Source organism: Chamaea fasciata, unplaced genomic scaffold, assembly GCF_029207755.1.
Source record: "Chamaea fasciata isolate MVZ Bird 193981 ecotype frontalis unplaced genomic scaffold, bChaFas1.0.hap1 SCAF_1, whole genome shotgun sequence".
In the NCBI taxonomy this organism is placed as follows: domain Eukaryota; kingdom Metazoa; phylum Chordata; class Aves; order Passeriformes; family Sylviidae; genus Chamaea; species Chamaea fasciata.
In genome coordinates, this window is record NW_027094086.1 from 82,748,096 (window position 1) to 82,765,998 (window position 17,903).

Here is a 17,903-nt window from a genome sequence, read left to right on the forward strand (position 1 = left end):
TTTTCTTTTGGATGGAGAATTTTCCATCAGAGGTTCTTCCGTGCAAGAAAGGGTTTATGTGTATATTGGGAGGGAGGACAGCTTAACTCATAGGAATAGCACAGCTCATAAGGAAAAACCTGTGTGTGTTTTCTAAAGTTTCATGGAACTATATGGTTATTTTAAAGCTTGTCTTAGTAATAATCCATGGCTTGTTGATCAAAAAACATTGGGGGCTTTTATAGCTTCTCACTTTGCAGAGATCTGAAAGAGTATCTCAGAGTAAGTAGGAGGTTTTTTTTCCACATACAGCTGCAATTGCCTGCTTTTCTGACATTTATAATCCCCAACAACTTCCTTTGTATGATAGTTCATAATTTTTGGAGTCTAATTTACTGCTGTGTGTTAAGGTGTAGCATATTTGTTGGTCACATTATCCTGGTTTGTTTTGGGGTTTAGTTCATAATAAATTCAAACCATAGCAATTCCCTATTTTAATACTTTTGCTCTACGAAACAGATTTTCAGTGCCCAGTTCATAAATGAAGTACAACTTATTTCTATTGCTGTAGAGAATTGTATTCTGGAGTCGTATTGGTTTTTTTCTTATCTAGAAGTAGCCATCAAGATGGTGATGCTAAGGAATAGTTTTTGATAGCCTCAGTCATTCACTTATGTAACTCTCAATGTCTAGTTTTATTCAGGATAAGCTAGAAGGCATTAACCTGAGATGGCTTCTGAGTGGGGATGTACCTGACAACTGGCAGGCCTTGTTTAATGTTTGCCCCTAGTGAAATCCTGTGTAGTGAAAATTTAATTTAGTGAAGAGAGTGTATTATTATCAAATTAAATTATTACTGGTGAATTAAGTTGCTTGTAGGATAACTCCAACACTAATGTTAAAACATTTTAACTCTGTCTAAAGTAAAAGAAAAAGATTAAATGAAATAAAAATTCTGTGCATCTGGAAGCAGAACAGTGCTTGGATGAATATTCAGAGTTCTCGATATAAATCTTTGTAGTATCCAGTAGCATAAGCAATGTTCTTTACTGTTTTTTCCATGCTTATGCTGTGTTCCTGTTTGATAATGCTACGGTGAATGCCAAAGACAATTGTATTAAGCAGTTGGGGAGAATGTATTCAAAGAGTGCTCTTTTGATTTGTTTTGGGGGTTTTTTTTAATGCAAAGTCATGGGTTTTTTTCTTCTCTGAATAGTAATGTGTGAGGGTGGATGTTGGGGTCCACCTGAAGGCCCTGAAATAGCATTGTAGGTATAAGTTATTATCCAGACCTTTACTATCTCAAAAAAAAAAAAAAAAAAAAAAAAAACAAAACCTGAAAAGGTTATATCTCCCTGTGATATGTGTGAGCTTTCTGCCTACAGCTGTTTCCTCTTCCATATAACCATATAATTGATGTAAAGCCTGGCTTGAACTGGGAAATGTATTGTCCTAGTATGTGCAATATCCAGTGGGAAGCTGCTCTGATCCTGACTGGGGAGGATTCACTTTCAGTTCCATTTGTATGCTAATCAAAACCTGGCTTCCAGTGGCCAGTTATTTCTCCAATCAGAGTAAAATGTGGTTAGTCAGCTACTTCACTCAGCAGTTTAAAATATGGCAATAGTCTCGTTTCAGGGTTACTGATATTTTTCAGTACAAGCGAACATTTAATTAGCAAAGTGAATCTGTCATGTACAAGCATAGTATCATTTCTTCTCTTTGAATTTCAAGGAAAAATTGTGGATTTCTGGGTCTTCATATGTTCCATTTGATAAACTGTTAGTACATGATGATGTGATTTCCTGTGATGTTAGAGGAAATGTGGCAACTGGGCTGCTTTATCAACTAGTAATTTTTAAAATCTATTTGGATGTTTGCAAAGTAAATTCAAATGCTTCTAAAACATTAATTTTTAAAATATTTTTTCTTGAGCCTTCCTATCAATAAGTAATGGCACTTAATTTGTCTATGCTTTTAGCTGATTTATAGTGTCATGCGTGTGTAAAGATTATTTAATGAGATTTTGTAGAAGACTGCAACTTTATTTCTGCTTCATGCACATAATATGACAACATGGCTAACATGAAAATATGGCTAATATGATCCTTCTTGGTGTCCTTTAGGTAAACTGGTAAAAATAATCTCTTTTTATCATCGGAGTGAATGAAACATAACCTTTTTCATATTATATATGTCAGTGGAGGGGGATGTATCACTTTGAGAGTTCCTTACATTTTCCTACTTTGGTAGTTATGCTCAACTTTCAGGGGGAGCTGAATGTATGCCATGGGAACACGAGCTGTTAGCAGAAATTTGCATGTCATCTGGTGCCAGTTCTGGGAATAAGAAAAGAATTAAAATTCCTTTCCTCTGGAATGAAGCAATGTTTTTAAACACTATAAGGTAATAAGTAAAATGTGATGTTCAACCCAATTTTTAACTTCACAAATGAAATTAAATGCATTGCTTTTTTTAACAAATGGATTAAAGATCTTATCTTTGAGTACATGAATCTTGGCATTCTGATTTTGCTCATCCTTTTCCAGTGGTAAAGGTAAGAGACAAGAACTCTGCACAGGCTCTCCTTTACTATACCAATATGTCTCCTGGCATTTCTCTAGTATGAATTATGAAAACCCTAAGAAACTACTTCACTGCTTCTCTGTGCCCTGTGACACTCTCTTGTTCCATATTGAGGTGATGCGTGTTCTGCAGTCGTCTATACCTGCTTGTCAGAATTGTTCTTGTTACTTTGCTTTTACCGTTTCTGAAACATGAAGCTGATAGCAATTATTTTGCCAGTATTCACTAGGAAAGCTTTTAGCTAAAGGGAATTGCTAATTATAAAGTGCTTTAATTCAGAGAAAGAAGCTAAAATCCGTGCACAGGAGACTGTTGATAAGAATGCACATACCAAGACAGCAAAATGGGTTCCCGCTGCTGTGGCAGATTGGGTTTCTTTCTGGGAAAGAAGCAGATTTCTGCCAAAGTGTACCTCTCCTTTTCAGTGGTTTCTCCACAAGAACTTGCTTTGATACTCTTTGCCAAATCACTTGGGACTAGAATTTTTTTTTTTTTTAATTGAGTATGTGTTTTCCTCTAAAAAGATGATTTCTTTTTTTTCTTTTCCCCTTTCAGTTCAGAAAATAGTTCTCTTTTCTGAATTCTGTAGTTGAAACGCTTCCACTCAGTGTCCTGGAGTACAACTATTTGTAGTTCAAACAAATGATGATGTTTCACATTCCTCAGGTGAGCTGTGTGACTGAGCACAGCCCTTCCCTTTGATTCCTTTCCTTCCAACAGCCCTGCCCATTTTCCTAACAGATGAGGCTGTTGTGCTGCCAGCAGGGAGGTGCCTTTTACACCCCTTGATCCTTCACGGAGCAGGTGCATCCTTCATGGAAGTGTAAAATAGGAGGTTATAAGGTGGTACTCCGTGATTTTGCAGACAATGGCATTAGTTTTAGGAGTTAAAGCTCTGCAGATGACTGCCTGCAGAGACAGTGGTAAGTAGCAAGGCCACAGTCACAGTTGCCCCGGGTGACATTTTGGGCGGGTGAGGCGATGGCACAGGCCTGCTGCTCTTCCCTATGGGCGCTGCCCGGCAGCGCCAGCGTGCCACAGCTCTGCTGATAATGGCACATCTGGGGTTCGGGGATGTGCTAGTGGGCGTGGAGTGCTGTAATCAGCATTCCTGGCAGGGTGAATTAATGGCAACAGGAAAAAGGCCGTGAGGCTGCTGTTCCTTAGCAGATCTTCGTTGGTTTTGTCAATCTGAATCCAGCTGTTTGTGCATCTTCACGGCGTCGGCCTGTATGAAAAGGAGGCCGGATGTTTGCTTTTGTTATGAACACTGTAATGGTAAAGCAAAGTCTGAATGGTGAATGTACAAGTTTCAGCCCTGTAAATTGCTGCTGTGTGTGCAGGGCTGGTGCAATAAGGCAACTTCTGAGTGTTGAAATGGTAAACCGCCTTGGTGTTGCTTGTTCCTGTAGGACCATTAAGGTTGTAGAACTAATTTTGTGAGTCGTTGGATTCACGGCTGCTGGTGTGTTCTTAGATAGCTTCTGTTGTCTCAATCCTGACAAAGATTGCGATTACCCCCTGCTTTTTTATGGGCATCTGGGTTTTGGTGGTTTGGGGTTTTTGCAAGAAGTTTTTGGCTTTGGCAAATAAGTTTGTGGTTTATGCCTGGGTTTGTTTTTTCAGTTTTCAGAGGAGACCCTTAGCCTCTGAAGTGCGTAACCAGCCTATAAAGAAAAGGTTGTGTTGCTTATGTCTTTGGATGCTTCAGTAATTGTAATGTGGTTGACTTAAGTTGAAAATTTGAGCATTGTTTCTCTGGTGTTACGTTGCTTCTGTTCACAGATCAATTAGAAAATTGATCTGTTAACCTGTTAAGACTGCAGGAGCGAACAGTTTTATTTCTGCATTTGCCATAGCAATGCTCTATGTGAGACTTGGTTACTCCTCTTCAACATGAGCTTTTCATTGATATCTCCACTTGAATGTTGTCTTGAATTTGATTTCAAAAAATGATCTTGTAGCTCCCAATGAAATAAGTTGGAGCAATACCTAGTCATCACGGTGCTGTGTGTTTTGAAAAGTCAACTCTAAAGACTCTCATACTGTGCATAAATTAGTGTTTACTTTTGAACTTAATCTCTTCAAATGTGATTCCCACTGGTTTATTCTCACAACGGTCCATTTTCCAAAGATGCAGTAAAAAGAAGAGTTTGTACTGTGTTGCTAAGCTATATAGAACAGCCTACAGGGAATTACTAAATCAGACTAATGTCTAAAAATATTGCAGAGGATAAGACTGGAACCTGCATATGAGCAATGATGTTTACAGCCAGTGACTGAGTAGAGACTCACTGAGGAGCAACAGCCTGTTTCATTGTTTGGATTAGAGAGGATTGTAACAGGAAGAAGCCCTTTGGTAGATATAAACTGTATACTGTCATATACCTTATGTCCATGGAACAGGTTTTCAGGCAAGTCCTGATGTTGTGGAACTCAGCTAGAGTTGGTAACTTTAGTATCTCTGTGTCTTTTAAGTGTAAATGCTTTAATCAGGCTTAATTCAGGTGTTAGTTGAGTGCAGTGCTGGTCTATATGGAGAGAGAATGTCACAAGACCTTACAGTATGACTTAGGCACAAATATACAAAGAAAGTCGTTAATAGAAATTTTTTTGGGGTTGTTTTTCTTTTTTTACATAATGCAGAATGGGAGGAGAGGTTAAATACTTAATGATGTTAGTCATGACAGAGTTTGACTGACAAGTGATGAAATTGCTGCTATTTCCACTGACAGATACGAGTTTTTTTGACAGCTCTGTGGAGTTTGTTCTTCGTTAATATGACAACAGTTCTAATATAATTAAAATGATTTCTGAAGTGCTACATAGAAATTAATTTCAAAAGAAGAGGAAAGATACTAAGGTACTTAATATAATTTCTGTGTGTTCAATTGTGCTAGGAACCTGTTCAATTTGATTTCTGTTACCAAGTAATTTGTGCATTTTTATAATATAAAGGTGAATATCTGCTTCAACGGACTTATCAAAATTGCATTTTAGTTGATGGTTTTTTCTTTGCCATTCCCATGACATGAAAAATGTCAAGATCAGATCCAAACTTTATGCTGAATTTCTTGATTTTTTCTTTTTAAAGTAAGAATTTAATTGTAGAGTGTTAATATTATACCTGCAGTAGTGTGAACTGTGCTTCTTTTGCTTTTGTTAGGTACTGTGTTCCTTAGAAAAGGTTAATTAAGTGGGTGTGTACTGAAGTTAAAAGCTAGATCAGGAGAGATGTAAAAAAGTATTTGGTCACGTTGACATGCCTTAAAATACTAAAAATGGGAAAAGGAGGTAGAGTATCCAAGGCACTTACAGGTTTCTGTTAAATGGGAACTACTTGAAACTTGTGACACCAGAGTTTGGTTTCTTTTACATTCTCACCTGTGTGTCCAAGCCCAAGTCCCTGGCCCTTGTGGAAAAGGGGAAGTGCTACAATGCACTGCTCCTCATCTGCTGTGGACAGACTAGAAATGCCATCTTTTAGGGGGAGCCAAAATCTCTTACAGTCCGTTCAGTGAATTGCTGTAGTGCTGCGTTTTTGATTCAATTTTAGTGATGTACTCTTCACTTACAGACCTTCGGAAAATGCAATAAAACTTGAGTCTTGCAGAACATGTAGGCTCCAATTTATAGTTTCTGAAATGAGATGCTGTTTCGATTTTCTCTATAAAAGACAGGCAGCTCTTCAAGATTCTTTCTGATATCTTTTTTTTTTTTTTTCTACCCCTTAAGATCGTGCTGGAAGCATCAGTACTCTTGATTCTTTAGATTTTGCAAGATACTCTGATGATGGCAATAGAGAAACGGATGAAAGAGTAGCAGGTAAGTGTTCTACATGTTTTAAGAACCACAGAATGTTAATTTTACTGTTTAACTTGTTGTTTCTAGCATAAGTATATTTAAATAACATTTCTGAAGGTGACAAGATTTCACTGAGGTGGTTTAACTAGTTACTTGATGATAGCATCAACCTTTAGACACTTCTGCTGTAATTACTGTAAATATTCAGGCAGGTGTACTTATGTATGATTCCAGATGTCACCAGTGCAGAAACATGCGGTATACTTAAAAATTGTGCCCAGCCATTGACAATAGAACTGTATCCTGATATTGCCTACTGACTGCTACTGTTAAGCTGAAACACAAACTAAATTATTCTACATAGTGCGCTGTGACTGTACATGGGTAAGGGCTTTCTGACATAAAGGTCTGTTGCAAGTCATCTCTTAAATATAGCTTTCATTGAGATCAAATAAGCACTTCCAAATCCAGAGCAAATTTGGGATTTACTCAGATCCATAAATCATCTTCGCTACAAATCTTAATTGCACTGCTCTTCTCTCCTCTTTCATTGTATAAGATTGGTTTAAAGAAGTGTCTTTTTTTTGTCTTTTGTTCTGAGCCTTTTGTACTTTTCATTTCAGGATCTGTTACATCACCAAAGGCAGAACCTTCTCTTATATTTGAAATTACTTTAGCAACCACTTTTGCATGTGAGCCATGTTTCTCTGTCCAGGTTTTTTCCCAAGTTAATATATTAAGTTATTCACAATTTCCACAAAGAAACCCATAAAAGCTCTCTAGAAATGGCTACATAGCTCTGTTTACTTCTTCTCTGTTAGTACTGTTCAATATCCTGAGCTCATGGAAGTTGTCCATGCTGTGACTTAAGCTTTACGAAACTTGAGGTAATGCAAGCTGCCATGTTTCTCTTCCGCCCTATTGTCTCTACTCTGAACCACCAGGCAATGAAAAGGCTGATGAAACATAGATCCTTCTGTAAAAGATCTTCATTCTGAAATTTCATCTCTGGGTCAGTCTGAAATGGTGGGAAAATCTCTTTTTTCTTACCTGCCCAGTGTTGCAGAGTTAAAGGACTGGATTAAATTCACAAACAGAAAGCAAATCCAGATATTTTGGTGTTCTGATCTAGACCTATAGGAACTTACTGTTCTTCAATTTATATGGAAACTTCTGGATTCTTATTACTATCTAGCTACTCTCTTTTTCAATATACATAGTCCTTTTCAAGGACTTTCAAAACTAATCTTCTAAATAAATTGTGTTTAAGGAGCCCAAGCATTTGTGAATTGTGTCGTGGAATGCAAGGAAGAAACAAACAAAATCTCAATATTGTATTTATTTTCATTATCTTAGTAGATTTTTCCTGGTTCTAGTCAGTATTTCTTGGCAATAGTGTTACTGAGAGAGCTGGTTTGATTTTTGCTTGGAGCTCTTGGATTGGAGATGCTTATAGAAAATACAGACCAGTCAGAATTGACATCCAATAGAACCAGTAATCTTCTGACAAAACATAGGTTACTTTCAGTATGAAATTAATATAGGCTAAAATTAAGTATTAAGTTTAAGGAAATAGTAAAATTGATCAATATTTTTGATAATTACAATATAGTGATTGTCTGCTGTCATATGTAATTGATGAGGAAATTGTCTGTCAGAATATTTACAGTTTTGTGTTCCTTTAGAGGTGTTTTTCAAAAAGTTCTTAACATAAGAACTTGAACAAAGTAAGACTGAATATTATTGCTGGATATTTTTAAAGACTGGAAGTTTTTTAAAATATTCTGGTTTTACTTAAAATTCTGGTTCAGTCATAATTGCTTAAAATATTTTGCCTCAGTCCTGTTTAAAGCCATCTTCCTGAGCAATTTTAAAACTGGTAAGTTTTTAATGTGCAAAATTAATACTTATGTCAACAGAGATTTCAAAATTTTGTAAGTCCAGTTCCTTCTTTAAACAAACTCTGGCTTACAACTTCTGCTTTTGAAGTTGTTCTTAGCTGCAAATGCACTTTGAAACCTAACTGGAAGTCCGCCTTGCTTATTTCTTCTAAAATTCTTTCTTTTCAGTTAAGAGCTTTGATGCTTAGGGGATTAAAATTCTAATCTGTTGTGAAAGCTTGGGGCCATGATCTAATAGTCTTATGTTTCTTTTGATAGTTCTGAAGATGAGGTTTGAATAGTTTCTCTTTGTAAATGCCTTTCTCATGCTGCTATCTTTGTTTTTTACTGTTTGGACAGAACACATGATTTCCATATCAGTTCCCTGTCATATCAAATGACAGATAGGAAATAAATGCACATCAGTCACCAAATGAAACTGGTAAACAGGTTCCAAGTCAGGAGGGCTTTAAAACTGAAGTTATAACATACCAACTTTACAAATACTTTTGTATCTTGGCAATGTTAGAAAGCCTCAAATCAAAAAAAGTGTGCATATATCATCATCCAAAGCCACCATATTCCATTTGCCCATTATGAGTGGTGGTAGACTAAGCTGCCATTTTTTTTTGTTTTAACAGTCCAAAAATTCCTGGAAATAACTGTATCAACTATTGCTTGAAATTGATTTCAGTATTTAAAAACTATTAGCCCCCTTCATTCCATCTGGCATTAGAATCAAAATTTGGCCTAGAAGCAAACATGTTTTGAAGAGTTGCTGTGAGCTTTTCACTTGGCAGACCTGATAGAAGGAAGCAAAGTGAGTCCCTTCTATAATATTATTATCAGCTTGACTGAAAAGATGCAAGTCACAGAAACCGGTCAGGATCTGGATAAGTATGACAAAACTAACTGCAATTTAGAAAACATAAGTTTTATTTTATCTTCTTGATCTTAATGAAAATGAGAGTTGTGTAACAATTTGGAAAATACATTTGTAATCCACTAAGAGATGAAAAAAACCAAAATGCATCCTTACAGCTTGTACTTTACTAGATGGAAACAACTTATTCTCTAAGACTGGTAAGTTTTGAATCTAAAGTCATGTATTAAGTGCTTGAAATAATTGCTGCTAAGATAAACTTGATACTGAAGGATTTGGTAGGGGTAGAAGACCTCCTCCAAATACTCATAATTTCCATAAAGCAGCTAGAGAATGGAAGACCTGCTCCCTTCCTGTGTAATAAGGGTACACCTTACTTGAGTACCCACAGGATTTGCTTTAAATAGGTTGCCTGACAGTCAGTCTAAGGAACTGAATCTTCTGCCACATCTTAAATTTGCCATGGTCTAAACCCCCTACTTTGCATAATTCAAAATGTTTATTGTTGCTAACCTGCCTTTGACATCAACTGTTTTGAGAATCTAATAATTTTAAAAACACATGCTGTGTTTTCAAAGGTGATACAAATAATTCTTATAATCAAACTCCATTTCAATCATATGTATTCTCCGTTTTCCTGGTGTTTGCATTGATTTCTAGTGAGTCTGTGTGTCTCTGATTAGCAGAATAAGATTTGAGAAGAAGAGAAGTTCAAAAAATACTTGCTTTTCTTTGAGAATTTCATTTATCTAGACCTAGGTTCACAGTTTCTGCTCTTTACAGAGCCCTTTTTTTTTGTTTATTAGTAGGCATTATTAAATAGTGCACACCAAAATCAGAGGACAGTCTTTTAAAAAAACAAACAAAACTAAAAAACAGAACACAAACGGCATCTGTAGTACAGCAATCATTTGCTAACGTTGTGTGCTCCTTGTTCATCCAGAAAGCAGATCTGGTTTTGTCTTCCCACTACCTGTCTTAAGCTCCATGAAGGAGTTGTAAGCCTCTTAAATTTCCTTCCAGGTCGAAGGTCTTCAGGGGTTGAACCTAAAGACAGGTCTGCTGTAGTTCAGGTCTTCTCTGTAGGTGGTCCTGTCTCATTAACATCAAAGCACTAATGAGGCTACTGAGTCAAGTGTTGGCCTCCCACTATTACACTGACCAGTTCTCTACTACTTGCTTGTGAACCCTCCTGCTAGTCTTAATTTCTGTAGTGTGGTAGTCATCTCTTGTGCTGAAATACGGCTTTCTGATTTGGGGCTGTTTGTGTTATGTGCTGAAGTGTTTCATGTTTCAAGGCCCCTTTTTTTCTTAATACTTCCATCAGGAAAGTGGGAGTTAGGAAACCTCGGGTCCAGAAGTATGTTTGGAACAGTGGCTTCATTGCTGGCTATTGTTGGAGAATTTAAATTTCTTCTGATTGATTCAAAGTGTATATACAGATTTATCAAATGCAATGGGATGTCATGCATGTTTTAGAGGGCGTCATTTAGGACATCTGGAGTTCTCCATTTACTTGGCAAGGAGGAAGGGCTCAAAATGGCAGTTGAGGAACAACAAAGCTTGTAACAGTATGAAAGTGAGGAAAGCTGGCAAGCACAGGGACCCTTGATACTTCAGAGGAGAACTACTTTTAAAAGAAAATGTCCAAATGCCATATAGTGGTTTCACAATATAAAACTACTCTTCTACCATTATTTGAAGTACTGAGTACTTCATAGTGAAGTATGCAAAAATCTGACAAGGTGTTCTAAATATAGAATATAAAATTCTAATAGAATTGGAAATACTACTGCTTATACAACACAAGGGCTGGATGGTTTTAGAAGTACTGTTTATTTCCTCAACTTTTTGGCCTTGGCTCAACGATACTGCTGTTCATGTAGATCTCAATTAGTTCAGTCCCAAATTGCAGGTATTTCTTCATAGGTAACTTCTCAGTCTATGATCCAATAACTTATGAAGTCATTAACAAATGTGAGTCAATAGCATATGACCCTTGAGAAAGCTAATTTTGACATTTCAAAGCTCAGCAGATAAGCTACTCATTCCTGATATGCACTTCTCTTTTAAGGTGTATTAGATTAGCTGCATGAAAACTGAAACATATAAAACTGGCTGATCTGAAAACCTTGGTCCAATGCATCATTACTTGCTTGAAAGATTCACCCATTTTAAGTCAGGCTTTGTAATTTTTTTCAGGATGGTAGCTATAGTGATTAGACATTTTTAATAACGAAAAAGCAGAAGAGGCATTGAAATTCGGATAATTTTCTGCCCTAAGGCAAACTAAATGGTTCAGAAATGCCCTTTCCTTGTAGGAAGATTACCCAACCTCAAGGCTCTAAATTTCTGTTCTTTGCTTTCTGGTGCAGAGGAGTATCTGATTCTTTCCTTTCTTAGGCTGTCTGCAGCAAAATTTTTATGCATTATTCTTAAGGAGTGTCAGCTCCTTCTCCAAGTGTTGGGAGGTTCTACATGTTATCAGCCCAGTCAAGCATCAAGTTAAACTTTAGCTTAGCTTTATCAGTGCTTCTGAAGGTGTAGCTTTATCTTTGTAACAGGAGAAGGGGAGAGGCATCGGGTCATTTCTATTAAAAGTCAATAGTTCATAATGGTTACAAATAAAGGGGTTAAAAGGCTGTCTTTTTATTTAAGAGAATGTTATAGAATCAAGAAATAGGTATTATTAGTCTTGATTTCATTGGTAGACATGTTGAACTGAAAATCATTATGTCTTTTGGCAGAAGATCACATTTCAGTATAACTTAAAGAGCTTTTAATCATGGTTTAACATTTGAAGTTAATGTTATAGCTATTTACATGTGTGATTGGATAAACACCTACAAACTGCTTCAAATAAAAGCTACATTTGTGAAGGACTTGAAAGCATCAAGGTTTGTATGCTGGCAGTTATCATGGTGCCATTAGTAAGATTAGATGAGGTACAACTGTAACAATGCTGTGTCATGGTAGGATTATGTGACTGTTGTGACATGTTACCAAGTGACAACTTCTCAAATATACTATGTCTAGAATCTTCTACTATGTAACAGAAACATGCAGCAGAGTAATCTACTTTTAAGGTTGAATGGGTGAAGTCCTAATGACTTGTAAGAATTTTCAGCATCGTCACAGTTCACTAAAATCAATTCTTGCCGTCTGACATGGGTTTGTCTGACATGAGTTTTTTGGCTTTCTATGCCTTCAGACATGTCTTATTCCTATTTTCCTTAATTGGATTCCTGAGTTTTTATAGTTTGCATTGTTTTTCTAACTTTTTTTATTATTTATATCATTCTAGTGCAGGGCACTCCTGATCTGCAACTGTTCTGGTCTTTGAAAATATTTTACAAGAGTAAAACGTTAACACGTAGTCATTTCCATGAAAAAATTTCTTAATTTGAGTTCTTTTAAATAATCAAAAAATAACAAATTAGTATCTTACAACTGCGAATAAGAAACTCAAATGCAAGGAAGTGCTAAAATTAGGTACTTACTTTACCATGGGAGCGTTTTCTACCTTTGTTGCACAGAAGTATTTGCAGATCAGCATTGCTGAATACTAGAGAGATTTTACATATTTTATTCATTGTATCCTCAGTTGCGCTTTTGTATTGCTGCAGTAAAATTCTGTGCATCAAACAAGTTACTTTCATGTAGCAATTGTGGTGTACTGTAGTAACTCCTTTAGTTTTTATGCAGAACTGCAAACTGAGTGAATCTTTTTTCCATGAGTGCTAATTAGCAAGAGTCTTAGTAACAGATGCTCAAAAAGAGGAACCAGTTTTATTTGCAGTCGTCAGTAACATTTCTTAGCAGCAAGGGCCAATACAGTGTTTCTGCTGTGCATTGTGTTCTGTGTAAATATTTCAAAATGCCATGTTAAATTGTTTCCAGGCAGTGATTGAAGATCACATTGCAATTTCCTTGTTAAAAGTCTCTACAACATTTTTCATTTTGTATGGGAATAAAGTAGATATGAAACTATTCTAGGTAGGTCATCTAACACTTCAGTGTGGTAGGTGTTCTGTGTTCATCTCCCCTAGTTAAGAGACTTTTCTTTCTGGTAACTATGTTTCAGTGTGATTAGATTAATCTGAGAATTAGTGAAATGCATGCATTTATCTGGTAATCTCTTAAATAGGTTTCTCTAGATGTTCTACCTGTAAATGGGTATTAAAAGAACATTTGCTATGTTTTACAAAGGTCCAGGAGTTTAAAATTTGAATCCACCATAAACATGTGACCTCAGCATCAAAACACATGAAATCCCAGTGCACACGAATCACCACTGGCCCTTTTTGGAGGAAACATTGGAATATACAAAACAAGTAGCAGTGACTAGGAGAATGGAAAGATGAATTAAAAGAGAGTGGAGAGCTAGAATTAAGTATTTTTGAATTTAAAGCTGACTCTCGGTCTTTGAAAATCAGTGTAAACGTTGAAGAACAATGGTGCAAAGACTTTCTTTCAAGCTTTTTTATAAGTACTGCAGAAGAGCTACATTTTTGGGGGTGTTTTTGGTCTTGTGTATCTCTCTTCATTTGATTTCAGTGGGCTGAATTAAAAATCCTAATCCACTGGAGGACTTTCCTAAAACTCCACTATTTTAAAATAGAAATTTAGAATGACGTTATTCTTTTTAGTAAGATAAAGTACATTTCAAGATCTCCCATTTAATCTCCTAAAATTTTTGTGTATGATTTTGTTTTCCAAAAAAAGTCTGTGGTTTCAATGGAACTGTACATTCACTTCATGGTTTAAGCTTTGCTATGTGGAGACAGTGTCCTCTGCTGCCATGGTATATTTGCTTCATTAGATCTGTGTTCTTATTGCCCCCATACCCCTCTTGCCCCCAAAAAACCAAAACATTTGACAGCATCAGTTCCCAAATATTTTCCCAAAACCTTACAGCGAGTCCTTGTCAGACAGCTTGAAATTTTGACTTCGCTAACCTAAGGCCAGTGAAACTATGGAAAACGTTCACCAGTTTGCTTTCAGACCAACTCTGCTGCATGTGTTCATAAGTTCCATAAAGATTGCATGCTTTATGTTTAATACAAACGGTATCTTTTTTTTCACACCCATCCTTGCTTTTTATATTTTATTTTTGTTTCCCTTGCCTTGGTTGGATGCCTGTGTGTGTTTAATCCAAATTCCTGTCCAGTCCTGGAGTTTGAACTACGGAAAGCCAAGGAGACCATACAGGCCCTTCGAGCCAACCTGACTCAGGCTGCAGGTGGTGTACATAAACCTTTTCTTAAGTCTCTACTTTAAATAATGTAGAAGTAGCTGAGCTCATCCTCTGTGAGAGAGTAAAATTTAGTTACTTCTTTTTTCCTCCCCAGAAAATGAAGTTCCTTTGCAGGAACGAAAAAATTATAAATCAAGTCCTGAAATTCAGGTAGGTAGCTGGTGATAAACAAACTTTGCATGGATTTTAGTACGAACATGCTTCCATAGTTGGAAGAGAGATAAACCAAAGGTCTAGTGTATTTTCTTTCTTTTTTTTCCAGGAGCCAATCAGACCTCTTGAGAAAAGAGCTCTAAACTTCCTAGTTAATGAATTTTTATTGAAGAATAGTTACAAGCTTACATCAATAACGTTTTCAGATGAAAATCATGATCAGGTAAAGTTTGCTTGTGGGTCTGTTTGGGGTTTTTTACACGCTTGCTTTCCATATTCTAGTCTTGTCATAAACTCAAGTGAACTTAAGTGATTTTTCCTGTGCATGCAGTTTGCTTCATGTATATGAATACTCTAAAAGTTAAATATGGTAGTTAGCATTTTCATAATGGTTTCATTTTCACCATGGTTTGAAAACACAGCAGTTTGGGCAGTAGTTTCCCAAAATTTGTAGGAAGGAGAAGAGTGTTTGCATTCTATAAAGAAAGCAAAAGAAGAAGTGAAATTCTATGAGTTAGATATTCCCTTGTATTCTGGTGTGACACGCATTCAGTTAACCTCAAGGATCTGGATCTCAAACATTATCTCTTCCTTAGATCCTACTCAGTTGACTTGTGCAGGATATACAATTTACTTATTGGCTGTCTTCTGGACGTGTGTGTGTGTGTGCAATCACCTGTGGCATTGAGTACTGTACTGAAGAAGCTCTTGGTAATAAGGTGTTATCCTAGATCTTTGCCAGCATAGCTATGCTTGGATGTATTTTTCTTAAGATGATCGGTTTTATATCTTTGTTGGCTTACATTTGATGGGATGAATATCTTGGGAAGAATGTTTGGAAGGATCTAATTTCATTCTGACTGTTTCTGGGTAGAACAAAACACCCATTAACATCAACACCCAATATGTATTCATCACAAAACTGGAATATTACCAGAAGAATTAAATATAGGATTTCATCCAGTTTTATTTGTAACTGATCCTCCTATACTTTTCCTGCGTTTCATATCCTAATCTGTAAAGCAAATATTTTGTTAAATAGAGTTTTGGAATCATCCTGCACTGAGTATTTGCACTTAACATCCAAATACTTGTGAGAATACAGCCCCCAAAAGAGAAAAGATGAATAGTTTATCCTATTTGTGTTCTCAGCTGAGAATGTTTTCTGTTGTGGGACAATTAGCAAAAAAAAAAAAAAAAAGGCAAAATTCTTAATTCTAAAAGGTAAATATAAACATACAGCAATTAACATATAATAGGCACATTTTTTCCTACATTATTCACATAGTTCTTCGAGAGAATAATCTTCCTTCAAATAAATGTATGTGACCAGACTGTGGTAAAAATATAGTGAAGACTGGAGACAGTAGGGAAAATGTTTAAACCAATACTTACATTTAATGTCATTAAAGAGACCATCAGAACTCCTGTGTAAAAGTGCACCATCTTATTTGTAGTTTGGAATAGAATTCCAATGGACATGAAATATTCTTGTACTAATAGCATGATAAGATGTAAATGAGAAAAGGAAGAACATAGAGTGGTGGCTTGAAACAGGGGACCCTTGTATTGTTTGCACCTCACTATCAGCCATCTACAGAGCTGTTTGAGATATACTGGACATCAGGAGGAATTTCTTCATGGAAATGTTAAACATTGGCACTGCCCAGAGAGGTGATGGAGTCACTGTCCCTAGAGGTGTTCAAGAAATGACCAGACGTGGCTCTTACTGCTCTGGTCTTGTTTACATGGTGATGATCAGTCGAAGATTGGACTCAATGATCTCAGGTGTTTTCCAACCTAAATGATTCTGTGATACTGTGACCAGCAGCCTCAGGGAAATTCACCTGCACTGGTGAATGGAATGGAAACAAAGCCAGTATTTCTGCCTTGTATCAACTGCATTGCTGCTAGAATTTGAGCAATGTTACTTCTGATTCTAAGAGGTGTTCATATCTCAGCAAAAAGAAAAATAACCTATGTGCTTTGGAAGATCCTCTCTTAGTATGCTACCTAGAGCTGCCTTTACGGTGAGACTGCTTTGGTTAACGAAGTGGATCCTTCCTCTACTATTGTTTCTTGCTGAGTTAAGCTTCTATCTGATTTACTACAATGCAGTCTTGATGTGATTATTTTGCTATTGCATCACCTGTGGTGAAATGAGGAAGAGAAATGAAAATAATAGGAAGTATATTGTATGCTTTAGTTTCTTTTATTCTCTTGAAGGATTTTGAACTTTGGGATGATGTAGGATTGAACATTCCAAAACCTCCTGACCTGCTACAACTCTACCGTGACTTTGGAAACCATCATGTTACTGCAAGAGATGTGGTGGATGCATCAGTTGGTGTAGAAGATGATGAGCTGGAGGCTGATACTCCTATACTTGGGACCGTCCCTGTGTTTGAAACTACACCTCAGTCAATAGAAGTAAGGCTGTACAGAAGAAATGTTACAGCTGTTTAATGTGCTACTTAACTTTATTGTACTAAACTCTTTTGTTTCTGTCTTGTGTTTAGCAATGTTTAATAGTGCAAAAATTAGAAGATCAGATTAGTGTGTTAAACAGTGAGAAATGGTCTTTGATGGAACAAATCCAAAGACTTGAAAGGTATGTACTTATCAACCTACTTGACACTTGATAAATGTTGGATAACTTTTCAATGTTTTTCTAATACATATATGAAACCATAACTTAGATATAAGGAATGACTGGGAATTCTTCAGGGCAGGGCAGTCTTTCCTTTTCAATACATAGTATTTGATTTAGAAAAAGGAAGAGACTTCGGACTGATTATTTCCCTATTATTACATGTATAATTTAATTTTGTAACCACTTTTGTTCTTTCAATGTAACTTCATTTCTCTGAGAACAATCACTTCTGATCTGTTTCACATAGGTTTTTTCTTCAATTAGCTTTATGTCACTTCAGTTAGCTTTGTTTTTGCGTGTACAGCTTGCAAACTCTGTCAGAAAGATACTTGTTTTAACATCTGTTGTCAATACGGTTTTTCTTTCTGAAGAGCAAGACTAGTAGACACGACAGTATCTTTAATAACAGCCAAAAAATAGATATGTAGAAGTTTGGTCAAAACGTATCATTCTGTAAGCCATACGATGTCATTCCTCTTAAGAGGTGTACTAATGCTGTGTGTGGGAAAGTGCATGAATTTTAAGTGGCTTTATTGACTTGCATAGTTACCATTGCAAAGCCAAATAGGATAGTACATATTGATTCACCACTGTAGTATTTTATGTTTTGCATCCTAGATAGAGTTCTGTCTTGTGACAATTTGTCTCCCTGCTCAGATTTCAGCCAGAAGGGGATAAAACTGGTGTTACTCACTTGTTTCATTGATT

The 17,903-nt window shown here is 36.4% G+C and overlaps 1 protein-coding gene across 3 annotated transcripts in view; it reads left to right on the forward strand.

The window, feature by feature from the left end:
• RELCH (RAB11 binding and LisH domain, coiled-coil and HEAT repeat containing) overlaps positions 1–17,903 on the forward strand; it is a 75,446-nt gene that overhangs the window by 10,063 nt on the left and 47,480 nt on the right. For all 3 annotated transcript variants that reach the window (XM_066186714.1, XM_066186737.1, XM_066186719.1), the window contains exons 2-7: positions 6,301–6,390; positions 14,303–14,374; positions 14,484–14,539; positions 14,652–14,765; positions 16,769–16,972; positions 17,062–17,153. In XM_066186714.1, coding sequence (XP_066042811.1) covers positions 6,301–6,390; positions 14,303–14,374; positions 14,484–14,539; positions 14,652–14,765; positions 16,769–16,972; positions 17,062–17,153 — 628 coding nt within the window. The remainder of the gene's footprint in view (positions 1–6,300; positions 6,391–14,302; positions 14,375–14,483; positions 14,540–14,651; positions 14,766–16,768; positions 16,973–17,061; positions 17,154–17,903) is intronic.